This window comes from Littorina saxatilis, linkage group LG16 (assembly GCF_037325665.1).
Source record: "Littorina saxatilis isolate snail1 linkage group LG16, US_GU_Lsax_2.0, whole genome shotgun sequence".
Taxonomy (NCBI): Eukaryota; Metazoa; Mollusca; class Gastropoda; order Littorinimorpha; family Littorinidae; genus Littorina; species Littorina saxatilis.
Genome location: NC_090260.1, coordinates 50,087,707 through 50,107,706, shown reverse-complemented (window position 1 = coordinate 50,107,706; position 20,000 = coordinate 50,087,707). Strand labels below are relative to the sequence as shown.

At 46.7% G+C, this 20,000-nt stretch overlaps 1 protein-coding gene across 5 annotated transcripts in view; it reads left to right on the top strand.

Annotated features, from left to right (window-relative positions):
* LOC138951204 (uncharacterized) overlaps positions 1-20,000 on the top strand; it is a 336,181-nt gene that overhangs the window by 306,877 nt on the left and 9,304 nt on the right. For all 5 annotated transcript variants that reach the window (XM_070322860.1, XM_070322862.1, XM_070322858.1 and 2 more), the window contains one exon: positions 16,832-16,963. In XM_070322860.1, the coding sequence (XP_070178961.1) occupies positions 16,832-16,963 (132 nt within the window). The remainder of the gene's footprint in view (positions 1-16,831; positions 16,964-20,000) is intronic.

Here is a 20,000-nt window from a genome sequence, read left to right as displayed (position 1 = left end):
GACAAACAGAGTAGAACCAGTAGAGTGACACAGGACAGAATACATAACATGACTGGCTCACACAAAGCCAGACAAAAGACAGGGAAGGTAAGCCATGTAATGTGTATCAGGGGCGGACCTAGGGGAGTGGGGGCGCTCTGACATCATTACACGGGGGACGCCGGTCAAAAATGGCGGACACTACTCTTACATCAGCCAATTAACCGTCAACGACATACGGCTTGAAATGCAGCAACATGATCAAACACATGAAAAGTAACGCATCACTAAACGTCATAAAGCATGTCATATTGTACACTTCGCCTACAAAGTTACAGTTACAGTACTGGAAACAAAGAGCGATCCTCAGCGAAGCGAAAACTGAGAACTTCTTTGTTCCTCAACAAACTGGCTACGAAGCGGAATTCCGTCCAGCAAAGTATTCAAATCCCTTCTCAACGAAAACCGAAATCTGAGAAAGGTTCGACTTACCTTACCGGACTTCATCGTTATAAAACTGTCCTTGTAAAAAGGAGATCTAACATAGGTCTACTCGACTTAAAATATATGGTGAGACAGGCTTTTTATCGAGTTCATAACCCAAAATATATGTGTTAACCATAATTCCCGTTCATCAATTGTAGGGGTTTCTGCGCCTAAATCGTAAATAGGTAGCTTTACGGGCCAATGGCACTGGGGGCTTAACTTTGGGCTTTTAACCGACTACTACTGATCTCCAGAAATAATATGTGATGAAAATGGGAAAGAGATCGCAACGATACACATGGGTCTTCTCGACATAAAATATTGCGAGACAGGCTTTTCTCAGCAAAAACGAAACGTATGAGAACGAGTCTGCCTTACTTGATTCTTACGAGTCTTTAATTTACAAGACTCTAAAACAACTTTAGAATAACTGGTCATCAAATATTAGAAGTTATTAACGCTCAATTTCAGCGCCAAATCATGAAAGTAATTAGAAACTGATCTAGAATACACATCTCTCCGCTAGATCAAAATGGCGTCATCAACTCTGACGCGAGACCGGTCGGACATCGCCCGGGACCAAATCAGCGTCAAAATGTACATATATGCAAACATCATAGCATCAAATGAAACATAAGAATAGAGCATAAGGAAAGAATACAGCATAAGGAATGAATACAGCATAAGGAATGAATAAAGCATTTAGTTACTTACAGATTCTCCTCAGTGAGCACACTTGGAACCTAAACACAAAACTGCTGCTGACGCTAGTCGCGAAACACAAGGGCACGAATTCACAAGTCGCGATAAATTTGGGCAGAGGTCCGACACTTTCACGACAACAACATATGAGCAGCACACAGCCCACTCGATGATCGGTCTCACTAAACGCGTCTGCTGATAGAGCCTAATGCTCTCCCTTTTAAAGGCTGGTCAACTCCGATTCCCAATAGCCAATAGGAAAGATACCCGGTGTCAGACAACAGGGGGCGTCGTCTTAAGATGCCTGCCCAATGGAAGGGATCGTTACCGAGGCATGAAGCCGTGTCGGTCGGGTGTCAAGCACCGGAAATATTACAAGTAGTTACACTAGCTGAAGGGGGAAGAAGGGGCCTGTTTGCCGTGCACACCGGATAAAACTCATTAGATTACAACCAGTTACAAAGAAGGGGGGGGGGGGGGGTAAGAGACAAGAACCTTCAGGCTACCTGACATCTTCAATGATTGTACCCTGTCAAAAGAAATGACACCCACTTGACAAACCGCCGTCCAACGATACCCAGACAGCCTGGCGACACATTACATAACGACCACCTAAATCTGAGATAAGAGATTAGAAATGCATCCGGTCGGGGCCTACCCTACGATAGTAAACACACAATAAAGTACATTGCACAAAGACAACCAGGTATAATTTAGTCACTCCTTAGGCACTGATGGTTAGAGGTTACGCTGCTGCATCTCATCATTTCAAGTTAGGGATTTCTTAGCACAAAGGGCATTATTTAAATGTAAACCCAATGTGACTAGCACACACACAGAGGGAATAGCTATAGACAGGGGAGGCAACTGGGTCGGGCAGGAGATAATACACAAAGAGACGGGGCACAGCACTTGGCTACATCCCCCCCAGCTCTATACCAACCTGCGCCCTCGCAGGGAGCAAGTACAACAGGAGCCTAAGATACAACCTGGAGCTGACTTAAACAGATCATCCAAGGTGACATCTAACAGCTCAAACAACAATAATACAGGAAACACAACCTCCCTTGCCAACATATTAGTGAAGGCACGCCCAACTCAGGGATATGACACAAGACAACAAGATGCATTGCAGAAAAGGCAGTCAGGAACCCGCTATTAAGCCAAGAGAACCTGAAACACCATAAAGCTTGTCGTCAGGATCATGGATGCCGCTGACCACTGCTAATCCTGAAATATCCTTAACAACGCCGGAGAACATAACGGCCTGAAACCACAAGCACCCTGGGGTGACAGCAACAACCTGGTACATACAAACAAACACAGATGTTAATACTAAGTGCTCCAAGAGGGAACCGAAGCAAAAGTAAAATGCAAAACCATAAAACATTTTAAGAAATTGCAAAATATGAATTTCACAAACTAAACAAAGTGATAGGTTGAAGTGAATCAGTATCAATGTATGTGAGTCTTTTATCTCACTGATGATCCAGGAATTAGCGAGTCCTTATCTCACAGTAAATGAGAGAAAATGTTGTTGTGAGTCTGTCTCACAGATGATCCAGGAATCCAGAACTTTATCATTCGAGTTAATATGGTGAGTCTCTGTCTCACGAATGGCACATGGCCCACATGACAGCAGCACACTTAATATCTAAATTAATATGGTGAGTCTCTGTCTCACGAATGGCACATGGCCCACATGACAGCAGCACATTGTTTTCCTGACTGTTCACAATAGGCTCATGGCGGGATCATGACAGCGGCACACTTAGAAGAAACACAAGTCCGACCGTTCAAATTAATATGGTGAGTCTCTGTCTCACGAATGGCACATGGCCCACATGACAGCAGCACATTGTTTTCCTGACTGTTCACAATAGGCTCATGGCGAGGTTATGACAGCGGCACACTTAATATCTAAATTAATATGGCGAGTCTCTGTCTCACGAATGGCACATGGCCCACATGACAGCAGCACATTGTTTTCCTGACTGTTCACAATAGGCTCATGGCGAGGTTATGACAGCGGCACACTTAGAAGAAACACAAGTCCGACCGTTCAAAATAAATATGGCGAGTCTCTGTCTCACGAATGGCACATGGCCCACATGACAGCAGCACATTGTTTTCCTGACTGTTCACAATAGGCTCATGGCAGGGTTATGACAGCGGCACACTTACACAAGTCCGACTGTTCAAATAAATGAAATCAAGTGAATCCCATGATTGCTTAGAATGAGGACAATCTCTGCCGTATACGCTGTGAGCGGCGTACAGGCACAGCAGCTGGAGGAGGGACCAGAGGTTCTGGGTCTATAGCCAGAGGCTGGTCTGGGACCTGTGCTACCTCTGGAACACGGAGCGCTGGGGCTGGAACTGGAGGTGCCTGGGGCTGAGGAACTGGTGCAGGGGCTGCTGGCTGCACCGGAGGAGGCTGGACGGGTGGGGGAAAGACTGGGCGTGCCAGGCAGACAGTGCCCCGGTCAGGGAATGTTGGGGTAGCTGGGACAGGGGCAGGTGGGGAAAGGGGTGTCGCAGGGGGTGCGATGGGGACAGCAGCAGGCATGATGTCGTCTCGGCTGAGGGTCTTCTCACCACCCCCAGCGACAGGACGTACGACATACACCTGGGAGCCTGGGTAGGGTCGAGCTGTTACCACATACAGCTCAGACCGCCACTGGTCCTGGATCTTGCTCCTGCCCAGGGTCCGGTTCTTGATGTAGGTGTAGTCACCTACATGGAGGGGGTGATCTGCTGCTTTCTTGTCTGTCTGCTGGCGCCTCTCTTCTGCTGACTTATTCAAGTGCTGTTTGGCCCGTGCATGGGCTTCTTGGAGTCGCAAGCGGTGCTGCCGAACCCAGTCAGTGGCTCCAGCAGTCGCTTCTCCAGCACGGCCAAGGAGATGGTCGATGGGCAGACGGGGTTCCTGCCCAAAGAGGAGGAAGTGGGGGGAGAAACCAGTGGAGGCGTGCAGCGTCGAGTTGTAGGCCTGGAGCAGCTCAGGCAGGTGTATTGGCCATCGTCCCTTCTTTTCAACAGACAGTGTGCGCAGAAGGTCGTGAAGAGTTCTGTTGAAGCGCTCACACTGTCCGTTTCCTCGCGGGTGATATGGTGTTGTCCTGGACTTGTTGATACCATACATCTCACAGAGGGCCTGGACTACCTTGCCCTCAAAGTCTCTGCCTTGGTCGCTGTGGAGCCTCTCTGGAACACCATATCGCTGAAACCACTCCTGGACCAGCACCTTAGCAACGGTTCCTGCCTCTTGGTTGCGTGTTGGAACCGCGAGGGAGAATTTGGTGAACACGTCCGTGATCACTAGGACGTTCTCCCTGCCGTCTGTGGCAGTCTCCAGCTTGGTGAAGTCCATCGCCACCACTTCAAGGGGGCGACTGGCGAGGAGGTGGCCAGACGTGGTGTGGAGAAAGGGCTTCCGGCCTAGGACGCAGCGTTGGCAGTTTGTGACGTAGCCCTTGACGTCGCTGAACATCCCAGGCCAGTAGACGCGCTGTCTGAGGAGTTCCATGGTCCGGTCGTAGCCTTGGTGGCCCATGTTGTCATGCAGGGCAACCAGAACGTCTGGTCGCAGGGAGCTTGGCAGCACCAGCTGCTCGAAGTGGCCGCCTTTGGAGTCTGCCACTCGACGGTAGAGGACCCCTTTCTCCATAAACAGCTTGTTGCGCTGCTGAAGGAGCGTCCGCAGCGGGGGGTCTCTGACATCATGGGGTTTCTCAGGCCAAGACCTGAGGACTGGGCCGATGGTGGCGTCCTCGTCCTGCAATCGCCTGAGGTCCTCGGGGGAGTGATGGGGAAGGGTGTCCGTGGTTGGCTCTGCTGCCTTGAAGCTGACATCAAGGGGCAGTGGTGGCTGTCCATGCACCTCTGGCACTGGATCGAGAGCAGCCCTCTCGCACCACATCTCTTGCTCTGTGGCCAACTCTGGGGGGACAGGGGTAGAGGACTGGTCAGGGAGGGAATCAGGGGGTAGGCGGGACAGGGCATCAGCAGGGTTAATCTTCCCGGGGCGGTAGCGCAATGTGAAGTTGAACTGGGCCAGTTGAGAGGCCCAGCGTTGCTCCAGCGCCCCAAGTTTCGCTGTCTTCAGGTAGGTGAGGGGGTTGTTGTCAGTTATGACCTCAAACTCAGCGCCAAGAAGGTAGTGGCGGAACTTGTCGCATGCGGCCCACTTGAGAGCAAGCAGCTCCAGCTTGAAGCTGCTGTAGTTGGCGCAGTTCTTCTCAGTGGGCTTGAGTCTCCTGCTGGCGTAGGCAATGACGCGTTGCTTCCCATCTTGGACTTGGGAGAGGATAGCACTGAGTCCATCATGACTGGCATCAGTTTCCAGGATGAACGGCTTCTCATAGTCGGCGTAGCCCAAGACGGGAGCTGTTGTCAGGGCCGACTTCAGGGACTCAAAGGCTGTCTGGTGTCGTTCAGTCCACAGGTGGTGGATGGCTGCCTTCTTCTTCTTGCTTCCTTTGCTGCCTTCTGTCACGAGGTCGTGAAGTGGTCCGGCCAGCTTGGAGAATCCACTGATGAAGCGTCTGTAATAGCTGGCAAAACCAAGGAAGCTGCGGAGGTCTGTGGTGGTCTTGGGCAGTGGCCAGTTCTGAACAGCCTCAATCTTCCCGGCTTCGCAGCTAATACCGTCCGCTGAAATGGTGTGCCCCAAGTAGACTACCTCTCTTCGCAGGAACTGGCACTTCTCTGGCTTTAGTTTAAGGCCCGTCTCGGTGATACGCTGGAGGAGGCGCTCAAGGTGCTGTAGGTGCTCGTCGAATGTCTTCGAGTACACTAGTAGGTCGTCCAGGTACACCAACAGAAACTGGAACTGGAAGTCAGACATGGTTGCCTGCATCAGTCTCTGGAAGGTGGCTGGGGCGGAGATAAGACCCATGGGCATCCTAGTGTACTCAAAGAGGCCGAACGGAGTGCAGAAGGCCGTCTTGTGCTGGGCAATCTGGTGGTACCCACTCGCCAGATCCAGAGTGGAGAAGTACTGGGCACCGACCAGCGAGTCGAGCGATTCCTGGATGCGGGGAAGCGGATAAGCATCAGGAACTGTCTTTGCGTTGAGACGTCTGTAGTCCACACAGAGCCGGAGACTGCTATCCTTCTTCCTCACCAGCACTACAGGAGCTGCATAAGGGCTGTAGCTCTCTTGGATCACGTTCTGAGCCAACAAGCCCTTAAGGTGATCTTTCACCTCCTGTAGGTGGCAAGGTGGGATGCTACGGTATGGCTGGGCGACAGGGGCATCGTCAGTGGTGGGGATGCGATGGGTCACCCTGTCAGCGTATCCCAGGTCAGTCTCGCTCTGCACAAACCCGTGCGCAAACTTGTTCAGCAGTTCCTGGAGCTTCTCCCTCTGTCTCCTGGTGCCGTCAAAGTTGGGAGTGGGGACTGGGGGCGGTGAAGGGGAAGTCGTGGTCTCCTGCGTGCTAACAGTGATGCTCTGCGACGACACGTCAAACTTGAATCCCTCATCGCTCTCCACTGTCTCAATCCTCTCCAAAACCGCTACAGCTGTCCTTTGTCTAAGGGTGCAGTCCACTGCAGAGAGGTTGGCTACTCTCACAAACCTGGCTGAGCCTTGACTGACAAGAGTGGGGACCAGCAGCAAACCACCAGGGAGGGGCGTAGACAGTGGGGACGCAATCAGTAGACTTGACTGCTGTGGTCCAGTGATCCGCACCGTAGCTACCGAGCCTGCTGGGATCAATGTTGGTCCAGCAACCTTAGCCAGACCTCCTGTGTGCCGTTGTTGGAGCCTGGCTTCCTGGACAGCTACCTGCAGACTAGCCGGCAAGGATGAAGCAGCCACGGCAGGTGCCAATCGCTGAAGAATGTTCATCCCAATGAGCGCAGGCACTTCCCTCTTCTTGCTTCTGGTGCCAGGGTCAGGGGAATTCTTCACCACTAGGAATGGAACGTTCTTGAAGCTGTCGCCAAAGATGGTGACCTCCACCAAGGCCACGCCGGCGTATGGAATCTCCAGTCCATTCGCAGCTCTGAGGGTGAGGAAGTCACAGCTGCAAATGGACGTGTTGCGAAGATTAGCTGTCAGCCACTCCTCAGTGATGGTCGACACCTCGCTCCCAGTGTCGATAAGTGCAGCAACAGTCTTTCCCTGCAGGCTTACTTCTGTCGTGGGACACTTCCCAGTAAGTCCCTGCAGGAAACCCTTGCCCCCCGTTGTCTGGTTATGGACAACGGGGGCAATTAGTTTCCCTGTCGCTGCTGGTGGGAGGGGACATGGGAGTCGGGGCGGGACTGGGCGTTCAGGATCTGCCGTTTCAGCGGGCAGCGGGCCTGAAGATGGCCTTGCTTGTTGCACAGCCAGCAGCGGGGTCGGGGCGCGGACTGTTGGTGGGAGGGGTGGTTGAGGGAGAAGTGGGAAGGGTGGTTCTGGGAGGGCTCAGGATAGGCGGGGCGCTGGTTCAGCTCTGTCTGAAGTGCGGCCGTCTGCTTAACCAGCTCTGCCACTTGGTGACGGAGCTCGTCGACCTCTGAGTTCCGGGCTGGTGTAGCAGTCACCTGCTCCGAGCGGACGTCGCAGTCGGCGTCCTCCCTCATCCAACGCAGAGCCTCTGCGCGGACGGCGGCGAAGCCTGCATCCGCGGCCTCCCTCTCCCGGATGAAACGACGGATGTCCCGCCTGAGTGCTGGAGGCTGCAGCCCATCCACGAATCTGTCGCGGAGTGCCTCATCTGTCACTGTGTCGACTGCAAGGTTGTTGAGCCGCGCCTGGAGGGCATGGAGGGTCTGGGCGTAATTCAGGACCCCCTCATTGTTGCCCTGCCGCCGACTGTGGAAGGTGGACAGCATCGCCGACTTGGTCCGGTGGTCTCCAAAGCTCTCCTGCAGGGCAGCGAGCACCAGATCCGCCGTCGCGGTGTCAGCAGGCGGACGACCGGTGACCTCCCTCCGCGCGGCGCCTTCGAGGGACTGGATCATCCACTCGGCGGACTCTCCTCCCAGGTTCTCCAAGGCGTAGTGGTGGATGATGCGTCGCGCTTCCCTGGCAAAATCCTCCAGGTCACAGCCCTCGCTGTCGCCGGTGAAGAGGGGGAGCTTGGGTGGGCGCACAGCCTGCCAGCGTAGACGCGCAGCATCGCGGGCAGCTTGGTCAGCCATCTTGTTGTCTACCTTTACACTGCTTTCTGGTATTATTAAGATTTTAAAGTTACTGGTGTCTATGCTCCTCTAATCCTGCTCCGCAAGCGCCAGATGTGGGAATGTCGGGTGTAAGGACAAGGATATATAGCACAGGCAGAGGAGCATACAAAATAAGACACCGAAGACAGAGGTTGCTTTAACTTATCTTAACTTAACTTTTATTGAAGCAAAATGTAACTAAAATTAACCACTCAGTTAGCTTATGTAAATCATAAATATTCCACAACAGTTTAGCTAAATTTGGTTGCAACTAGAAACAATGCTATAAGTTATAAAATAGAAACAATAAACAGAACTCTAATACAAGAAATAGCAATGCTTACATCTAACCAGAAATACCAATTACGAATTATTCTAGTAGCCAAACAAAGGAACTATATGAATTCTGATATCTACCAGTACCAGAATCAGAACCAATATATGTATTTAGTGTCAAACCAGAAATATAAACTATGAATATGAAACCAGAATTTCTGGTGTAAACCAGAAACAATATTTGCCAGAAAGCAGGGAAAAACAAGGATTATTCTTATTCTGGTAGCAAACCAGAAAGCAGTGTAAAGAAGAAGGCACTAAAAGAAAAGAAAATACAAGTATAAACAACATGCCTTCTAAGTCACACATGACATAATTCAAAGCATAAACCAATGAATGTATCATTTGTCAAAATAATCATGACAAATATAGACAAGTAACAATTTAGCCAAAATCCTGCAGACACAGCATTCTCTGAAAGAGAATCCACAGTGAGTTAAACAACTCCACAACAGCTAATGTCAAGGGAAGTAACCAACATCTTCCCTTAGGCCTAAGCCTTGCATAGGAAAATGCTCTACATAAATTAACCAACTGCATGAACCGCAACTGCAAAATAATTCTTATTATTAAGCGTGTTCATCGCCATGAAGACACTTCTTCATCGAGTTGAATAATAACGACAAGAATAAGAAAGATAACTCAGGCATGGGGTAAGCGCAAGCTCTCATGCTTCAAAATGAAGCGTTAGACAACAGTCTATTACTTTACAGGGAAACGCGATTAAATCATATCGCTTTAGATTAAAAGTCTGCTATGCACCTATGCAACTGCACAAAATGTTAGGGTTTTATCAGTCGCTAAGTTCTTCTGTAGGCAAGCGCCTTTAAAGTGCAACATGGGAATTAATAGTTGAAATTGTGCATCCTGTAGACAATATCTTCCTATTGTCTGAGATCTTAACTCAGAAGAGCTCTATCATTCTCATGCCTGAATTCATCAAAGGAATGATAATCAAAACTCATAAGATTATGTACAGGTAAAAGGGTATTAATACAAATGAAGACTAGCAAAATATCAGAGTATGAAAATGCATGTGACAAACAGAGTAGAACCAGTAGAGTGACACAGGACAGAATACATAACATGACTGGCTCACACAAAGCCAGACAAAAGACAGGGAAGGTAAGCCATGTAATGTGTATCAGGGGCGGACCTAGGGGAATGGGGGCGCTCTGACATCATTACACGGGGGACGCCGGTCAAAAATGGCGGACACTACTCTTACATCAGCCAATTAACCGTCAACGACATACGGCTTGAAATGCAGCAACATGATCAAACACATGAAAAGTAACGCATCACTAAACGTCATAAAGCATGTCATATTGTACACTTCGCCTACAAAGTTACAGTTACAGTACTGGAAACAAAGAGCGATCCTCAGCGAAGCGAAAACTGAGAACTTCTTTGTTCCTCAACAAACTGGCTACGAAGCGGAACTCCGTCCAGCAAAGTATTCAAATCCCTTCTCATCGAAAACCGAAATCTGAGAAAGGTTCGACTTACCTTACCGGACTTCATCGTTATTAAACTGTCCTTGTAAAAAAGGAGATCTAACATAGGTCTACTCGACTTAAAATATGGTGAGACAGGCTTTTCATCGAGTTCATAACCCAAAATATATGTGTTAACCATAATTCCCGTTCATCAATTGTAGGGGTTTCTGCGCCTAAATCGTAAATAGGTAGCTTTACGGGCCAATGGCACTGGGGGCTTAACTTTGGGCTTTTAACCAACTACTACTCAGACTTTACTGATCTCCAGAAATAATATGTGATAAAATGGGGGAAAAGAGATCGCAACGATACACATGGGTCTTCTCGACATAAAATATTGCGAGACAGGCTTTTCTCGGCGAAAACGAAACGTATGAGAACGAGTCTGCCTTACTTGATTCTTACGAGTCTTTAATTTACAAGACTCTAAAACAACTTTAGAATAACTGGTCATCAAAATATTAGAAGTTATTAACGCTCAATTTCAGCGTCAAATCATGAAAGTAATTAGAAACTGATCTAGAATACACATCTCTCCGCTAGATCAAAATGGCGTCATCAACTCTGACGCGAGACCGGTCGGACATCGCCCGGGACCAAATCAGCGTCAAAATGTACATATATGCAAACATCATAGCATCAAATGAAACATAAGAATAGAGCATAAGGAAAGAATACAGCATAAGGAATGAATACAGCATAAGGAATGAATAAAGCATTTAGTTACTTACAGATTCTCCTCAGTGAGCACACTTGGAACCTAAACACAAAACTGCTGCTGACGCTAGTCGCGAAACACAAGAGCACGAATTCACAAGTCGCGATAAATTTGGGCAGAGGTCCGACACTTTCACGACAACAACATATGAGCAGCACACAGCCCACTCGATGATCGGTCTCACTAAAACGCGTCTGCTGATCTAACCTAATGCTCTCCCTTTTAAAGGCTGGTCAACTCCGATTCCCAATAGCCAATAGGAAAGATACCCGGTGTCAGACAACGGGGGTTGTCGTCTTAAGATGCCTGCCCAATGGAAGGGATCGTTACCGAGGCATGAAGCCGTGTCGGTCGGGTGTCAAGCACCGGAAATATTACAAGTAGTTACACTAGCTGAAGGGGGAAGAAGGGGCCTGTTTGCCGTGCACACCGGATAAAACTCATTAGATTACAACCAGTTACAAAGAAGGGGGGGGGGGGGGGGGTAAGAGACTAACCTCCAAGCTACATGACATCTTCAATGATTGTACCCTGTCAAAAGAAATGACACCCACTTGACAAACCGCCGTCCAACGATACCCAGACAGCCTGGCGACACATTACATAACGACCACCTAAATCTGAGATAAGAGATTAGAAATGCATCCGGTCGGGGCCTACCCTACGATAGTAAACACACAATAAAGTACATTGCACAAAGACAACCAGGTATAATTTAGTCACTCCTTAGGCACTGATGGTTAGAGGTTACGCTGCTGCATCTCATCATTTCAAGTTAGGGATTTCTTAGCACAAAGGGCATTATTTAAATGTAAACCCAATGTGACTAGCACACACACAGAGGGAATAGCTATAGACAGGGGAGGCAACTGGGTCGGGCAGGAGATAATACACAAAGAGACGGGGCACAGCATTTGGCTACAAGATGATTATGAACGGTCAGTTATTACTAACTAACCAACCACACCACAATCCACTTTCGCAGTCATACAAAAAGATAGAATCAACAACAAATATGAATTTCAGACGCCTGTTTATATACGATCTCGCCACCTCCCTCAATACTTCATTCCAATAGTTGTTTTACGTACAAGACGTAAAAATAAGGGTAACTGACAAAAGTGCCAGTTAAAGTTTATTAAATGATAATAACACGCTGAACTCGTGTAAAGATAGAAAAATCTAGCTGTTCTTCAAAAAGCACTGGTTTATGCAGGACTGGTGTCACATCCCCACGTTGTCACTACGCAAATGTAATCACAAATACGAAAGATGACCTCGTGGTGAAAGGCGCAATGAAATGGTACACTTAACTTTCTGCCACGAAGTGGGCGACCCGTGAATAGTTTATCGCCACAACTACTCCGCTGACTGGAGTGCCGGTTGGCGTGGAGAGAAGCAGCGTACCGTGGGGAAATCAGGCTCCTCACTCCGCCGCTGAAGGTAACGGGTGGTCCTGTAGGTGACGTCACTGCCTGCTGGTAGATCCCTGCAGACGGTGACAGCCTTTCCGGTTACCCCAGCACTCCCCAAGAATTACCATAAATGGTAAGATGAAATAGGGAGAAACAGAAAGCTGCGACAGAAAGCATCGGTGCACTAAACATGCCACGCAACCCTTCACACTCCACCTTTAAACATGTCACCTCTACATATTTGATAGAGTACGTGGACCTGCACAAACGAACTTTTAAAACAACAAATCAGCTATTTTCCCTCCTCTCCATATCTGCAAAAAGCATGTACAGATTATACGTTTAGCGTCACAAAGAGCATATTATGCGCTATCCTGGAGAGAACAACAGAGAGTATTCCATTCCGCCACAAACATTGACTCGTCAACAGCGTTTAATAACAATGTATTACCTCAAACAGCTTATGAATGTGTAGCTCTCCTTAAGCGAAACCGCTTCCGTGTTTGGCCTATTTGTCGGCGAATTTGTAGCCAAAACCCTCGTACTGAGCCTTCTCCGTTCTGCACTGACGGAAGAAGCGCGTCGACCTCATCAGTCTTCCATCGCGTTGAAATCCTCCAAATCTCAGTCGAGAAAAAACTTGACGACCTCGTCGTCAAAAAGTCTTGTGGGGAAAAGGCTGTCAATTCCCCGTTGTTCTAAGAGCCCTCCTGTACAACGCAGAGCAGGCACGTTGACATCAACTCCTAGACGAGAAACCCACGACCTTATCGTGTCAAAGCATATGCCAAATGGGCAGTTACAATGCGTCTCTCCTAGCTGGTCAAAAACATCACGTGACTCCAGCAACCAATCAGCTATTGTCAAAGTATAGTGCAATTTACTTTGACTTGCCAAGCCAGCAAAATTTATCATGTGAAAATCGTGTACATAATATTACACCTCACACCCAGTCCAGACTAACCGAAATTCTCGTGCTTTCCTAGTCAGCAAAAAACATTTGGCAGTTGCGATAAGCATGTAGGCGCTTTGCATCGCAATTTTCGAAAGGCACCCTACAGAGAGTTTCTTCCTCAATCAATGTCACAAAACCGTGACAGTATGTATGCATGTATGTATGTCTGTGGTAGAAACTTTGACATTTGACTGAACACCGAAATACTAATTTCACCTGGTTATTATCCAAGCAACATTTTCAAAGTATTGAAGCAATGATCAACATTTCGTCTGCATGTGTGTAGTTAAAGTGTGTAGTTAAAGTGTGTAGTTAAAGTGTGTAGTTAAAGTGTGTAGTTAAAGTGTGTAGTTAAAGTGTGTAGTTAAAGTGTGTAGTTAAAGTGTGTAGTTAAAGTGTGTATCCAAAGACAACGGGTGGTGGGGGGTTTGCGGGGGATAAAGCAGGTGACTGGTTTGTGTCGTGTGTGGTATGTAGACCAGGTCAGGGGTCAAGATCAGGTCAGGTCGCGTGAAGGATTGTGGTATAGATTCACTTTTCAGTTCTCACCGAGCTGCATTCGAAGACGATTTCATATTGTTCGGTTTCTTAGCTAAATAAAAAAAAATAGATAAAGAAGATACCAAAGGAGATTTCCAACAGTCTGATCTGCACAGCGTGTTTCCAGTGTGAGCGAAGGAAGAGCTGTCGAAAGCGCAGTGTCGATCTGGGAGTTGTGTCCCCGGTAAGTAAAGACAGATCTATATATAGTGTCTCCCACTCTTACAGCGTGTCACGTAAGCTTACTGATAATCCATTTTGTTTAATTTCTTTCTATTTTAGCAGACACGGACATCAACAACAGTGCTAGGCAGTCACTTCTAGTGACATGAGTTGATCTAAACTGCCAATTTTAAAGTCTTAGGTATGACCCGGCCGGGGTTCGAACCCACGACCTCCCGATCACGGGGCGGACGCCTTACCACTAGGCCAACCGTGCCGGTTTGTTCTTGGTTAGATTTATGTGAATTTCAAGAACGGCAGTAGAGTCTCAAATTTACTCTGCCCTTATAAAACTGTCCACCATTTACTTGCACATGCAGATATATAAGGATACGGACTGCATCTGTTTTCAAAGTCAAAATTATCACGATTTTGTCTCAGTTTCAAAACATGCACTGTCATGGTTCTGTCTGTAAATTTTGGTGCCTTTCAACAAGTTCCTTAAATTTGAAAGACAGTTTTTTGAAGGCTATATCTACCTAGATCTGTATCGCGTTTCATTCCAGATTCCTTCTCTTTGATTGTGCTGTTTGCTGTATACGCACTATCATGATTCGCTAATGTTTGTAACGCTTGGTAAACTTACCCTGCAACAGCTTCCTTGGCTTTGTTGGCATTTTCTTTCAAGGCAGCACAACGTAAGATTAGGTTCTTTTGGACAGCAGGTAGAATGCGAGTTTTTGAGACAACGACAGTCGTGCAAAGAAAGCTTGCTGTGGATGTTTGTTCTACAGGGGCGGACGAGGGGGGAAGGGCACAGGGGGGCACGTGCCCCCCCCCCCCGAAAAAAAAAGAAAAAAACCGATTTTTCTATGCTGATTCTATGACCATTTCTAAGTTCAAATGGCACCAGATGGCACCATTTTGCTTCTTTGGGCAAAAATTGTTTCCGGGGGGGCATGCCCCCGGACCCCCCTAGCAAATTCGGGCGCTTCGCGCCCATCACATTCATTTTCGATTCAAAGTGCCCCCCCCCCCCCTCTTACAAAGCAACTGATCCGCCACTGTTCTACATAATGGCACATGTGATTCTGCACACCCAAACGTTTTGGCACAAATTTGAAGGCGCGAAGGCCTGAATTGAGGGCGCAAAGCGCCCGAACATGCTAGAGTGGTTCGGGGGCATGCCCCCCCCCCCCCCCCCGGATTTTTTTCCAAGGAAGCAACATGCTGTAAGCTAGGGCCACCTGAGCTCAGAAACTGTCATTTAATCATCTCTCTATCTCTCTCTCTCTCTCTCTCTCTCTCTCTCTCTCTCTCTCTCTCTCTCTCTCTCTCTCTCTCTCTCTCTCTCTCTCTCTCTCTCTCTCTCTCTCTCTCTCTCTCTCTCTCTCTCTCTCTCTCTCTCTCTCTCTCTCTCTCTCTCTTCCCCTAAATCCACCACTGGAGAGTACCTCAATTGCTCTTCAAAATGGTCTGTGAATAGTTTTAAGAACCAGGCTGCTGCAGTCTGTTAACATGTTTCGCATGTTGAATGGTTCCCATGCTGCATAAGTAAAGTGGTTTGTATAACCCGACTATTCCCTATCAAAACAATGTTTATATTTGTGTAGGTTGTAGTCATCACAACTAATCGCATTTCGCCTTTTGTTTCAGAAAGGAGGATAAGTAACAAGATCGACGCAGCCTCAGCCACATGAAGACTTCCGAATTTAGATCCACTCGGTATGGTGACAAGTCTTGATGAAAAGTATAAGACTGAGGACAGCATTGGAAAAAGTGGCCACATGGCAGGTACCTATTGCTTAGTGTCTGCAGTGCAAAAGACAAGTAAGCTGATGGTAGATTTCCAAATGAGCACAGCACCCGCAGATCTACTGCTGATTTACGACGGGCAAGCTACAATCCAGGGCAGAGAACACTGCAGCCTTGTAATCCAACTCTTCATTTGTTTCAGGAAAGGACGTCCTTACAAATTAACATTACAACTCTGATACAAAGATAAAGTGCATAGTGTACCACAGGAACATCCCGATAATTGAGTGGGACAGGATTTAACCAATTCCCAGGGCTGCAGTGATCAGGTCCATGCTGCACTTTTCAGTGAAAGCATGCCGATGTATCTGCAGTTTGTACATCCATGTTGTGGCATTATTAGCGTCCGAAATACCTTCTCGATGACCCGTGATCGCCATATTTGGGTATGAAACACAGTGACACGTTTCGCTTGAGTATACACAATGGTTGCAAAGAACGTTTTTGGTATTGACATGGACGGGTTAAGCATTTGCAATGGAGTGTGGCACATATGATATATGCATGCGTCTAAAAAAAAAGTTGTATGCCAAGTTTTGCGTTCGTCATCCAACCAGTAGGACGTCATTACCTGGTTAAGTATTTACCTTAAAGCCTACCGCTAAATTGGACAGAGAGAATCTATGACGTTGCTATCCGAGGAACATGTTTAGAAGGTATGATCCAAACAAAATTATCAAATGGGATTTTCCCGGATACTGTTTGGCGTGTCTGGCCCAATTTATAATAGCCATTAAAACTACTCTCATATTACATCGAGGCAAAGTCACAGATGCCTGAGCCAATCAGAAGAGGCCTTAAAATGGCCCGGGCCGGGACGGACACGGGTCAACGTTATGTGCAGACTCGGAGACGGTATCCATGTTCCACCCCTATGTCACCACTGTGGCACGTACACAACAGACCTCACACACACACACCTGGGTAGCGCGACTATGTTGCTGCTAGCTTTTTACTAGAAGGTAGGGACCCAGATGTATAAGCGATGGGACAATACTGTAATGAAAATGACATCGACAAAAAAGTATGAAACGAAAAGAAATGATGTGTGTGTGTTGTTCAGTACCCTGGCTGGAAAGATCGTGTGCCTCTGACGCGGACTGTCCTGACGGCATCCACGCTGAGTGTTTCAAGGGCAAGTGTCTCTGTACTCTCGGCTACTACTACTCCAATGGACAGGACGTCTGTGTGGACAGTGAGTGTTTGTCGTGGGCAGATGTGTTTTGCTGGGTGGATATGTGTGGTTTGGCGGATGTGTGTTGTTTGGATTTGTTTATGTTGGCTTGAATATCTTATGCTGTTGGGTAGATGCATGTAGTAGGGTGGGCTTCTGTTGTTTTTAATTGTAATGTTTTGGGGTAGATCCGTCGTTCAGTAGAAGAGTATTGTTGAGTAGATGTGTGTTGTTAGGTAGATGTGTGTTGTTCGGTAGATGTGTGTTGTATGGTAGATGTGTGTTGTTAGGTAGATGTGTGTTGTTAAGTAGAGATGTGTGTTGTAGGGTAGATGTGTGTTGTAGGGTAGATGTGTGTTGTATTGTAGATGTGTGTTGTATTTTAGATGTGTGTTGTATGGTAGATGTGTATTGTTAGGTAGATATGTGTTGTAGGGTAGATGTGTGTTGTTAGGTAGATATGTGTTGTATGGTAAATGTGTGGTGTATGGTAGATGTGTGTTGTATGGTAGATGTGCGTTGTATGGTAGATGTGTGTTGTTAGGTAGATATGGGCTGTATGGTAGATATGTGTTGTTAGGTACATGTGTGTTGTAGGGTAGATGTGTGTTGTTAGGTAGATATGTGTTGTATGGTAGATGTGTGTTGTAGGGTAGATGTGTGTTGTTAGGTAGATATGTGTTGTATGGTAGATGTGTGTTGTAGGGTAGATGTGTGGTGTATGGTAGATGTGCGTTGTAGGGTAGATGTGTGTTGTATGGTAGATGTGTGTTGTATGGTAGATGTGTATTGTATGGTAGATGTGTGTTGTATGGTAGATGTGTGTTGTATAGTAAATGTGTGTTGTAGGGTAGATGTGTGTTGTATGGTAGATGTGTGTTGTATGGTAGATGTGTGTTTGTTTAAACAAAACTTTATTCAATTTTAATCATGACAAGAACAATGCATGGATGATTACATACTCAAGCATAAAATGCTTATTTTAAGCAATCATAGTAATTACAAAACAAAGGTTAGCATGATGGCGGAATAAGTACATTAGCTCATTTCAGAAAACAAAAAACAAAACAAAAGACAAAACAGATACACAAACAAGCAGCAATGGGAAGGGGTTGGTGATACAGGAGGTGGGGAAAGGGCAGCTAGTTAATAGCTAGCTTAAGGGAAAAAGAAAAAGAAGAAGAAGACTTGGAGCGCCAATATTTGAGGAGATTTTTTCAATTGTAATAAGTGCACATAAGACACTCGCACAAGTTAATGCGTATTGTAATCAAAGGAAAAGTCACTACATACATGTGTGTTGTAGGGTAGATGTGTGTTGTAGGGTAGATGTGTGTTGTAGGGTAGATGTGTGTTCTAGGGTAGACGTGTGTTGTAGGGTAGATGTGTGTTGTTAGGTAGATGTGTGTTGTATGGTAGATGTGCGTTGTATGGTATATGTGTGTTGTATGGTAGATGTGTGTTGTAGGGTAGCTGTGTGTTGTAGGGTAGATGTGTGTTGTAGGGTAGATGTGTGTTGTTAGGTAGATGTGTGTTGTATGGTAGATGTTGTTGTAGGGTAAATGTGTGTTGTTAGGTAAATGTGTGTTGTCAGGTAGATGTGTGTTGTTAGGTAGATACGTGTTGTATGGTAGATGTGTGTTGTACGGTAGATGTGTGTTGTATGGTAGATGTATGCTGTATGGTAGATGTGTGTTGTAGGGTAGATATGTGTTGTTAGGTAGATGTGTGGTGTAGGGTAGATGTGCGTTGTTAGGTAGACGTGTGTTGTATGGTAGATGTGTGTTGTACGGTAGATGTGTGCTGTATGGTAGATGTGTGTTGTACGGTAGATGTGTGCTGTATGGTAGATGTGTGTTGTATGGTAGATGTGTGGTGTAGGGTAGATGTGCGTTGTTAGGTAGACGTGTGTTGTAGGGTAGATGTGTGTTGTATGGTAGATGCGTGTTGATAGGTAGATGGGTGTGGTAGGGTATATGTGTGTTGTATGGTAGATGTGTGTTGTTAGGTAGATGTGTGTTGTTAGGTAGATGTGTGTTGTAGGGTAGATGTGTGTTGTAGGGTAAATGTGCGTTGTTAAGTAGATGTGTGTTGTTAGGTAGATGTGTGTTGTAGGGTAGATGTGTGTTGTTGGGTAGATGTGTGTTGTATGATAGATGTGTGTTGTAGGGTAGATGTGTGTTGTATGGTAGATGTGCGTTGTTAGGTAGATGTGTGTTGTTAGGTAGATGTGTGTTGTAGGGTAGATGTGTGTTGTTGGGTAGATGTGTGTTGTATGGTAGATGTGTGTTGTAGGGTAGATGTGTGCTGTAGGGTAGATGTGCGTTGTTAGGTAGATGTCTGTTGTTAGGTAGATGTGTGTTGTTAGGTAGATGTGTGTTGTTAGGTAGATCTGCGTTGTAGGGTAGATGTGCGTTGTTAGGTAGATGTGTGTTGTTAGGTAGATGTGTGTTGTAGGGTAGATGTGCGTTGTTAGGTAGATGTGTGTTGTTAGGTAGATGTGTGTTGTTAGGTAGATGTGTGTTGTAGGGTAGATGTGTGTTGTAGGATAGATGTGTGTTGTTGGGTAGATGCGTGTTGTTAGGTAGATGTGTGTTGTTAGGTAGATGTGTGTTGTTAGGTAGATGTGTGTTGTTAGGTAGATGTGTGTTGTTAGGTAGATGTGTGTTGTTAGGTAGATATGTGTTGTAGGGTAGATGTGTGTTGTTAGGAAGATGGGTGTTGTTAGGTAGATGTGTGTTGTTAGGTAAATGTGTGTTGTTAGGTAGATGTGTGTTGTTAGGTAGATGTGTGTTGTTAGGTAAATGTGTGTTGTTAGGTAGATATGTGTTGTTAGGTAGATGTGTGTTGTTAGGTATATGTTTGTTGTTAGGTAAATGTGTGTTGTTAGGTAGATGTGTGTTGTATGGTAGATGTGTGTTGTTAGGTGCATGTGTGTTGTAGGGTAGATGTGTGTTGTCGGGTAGATATGTGTTGTACGGTAGATGTGTGTTGTATGGTAGATGTGTGTTGTATGGTAGATGTGTGTTGTAGGGTAGATGTGCGTTGTTAGGTAGAT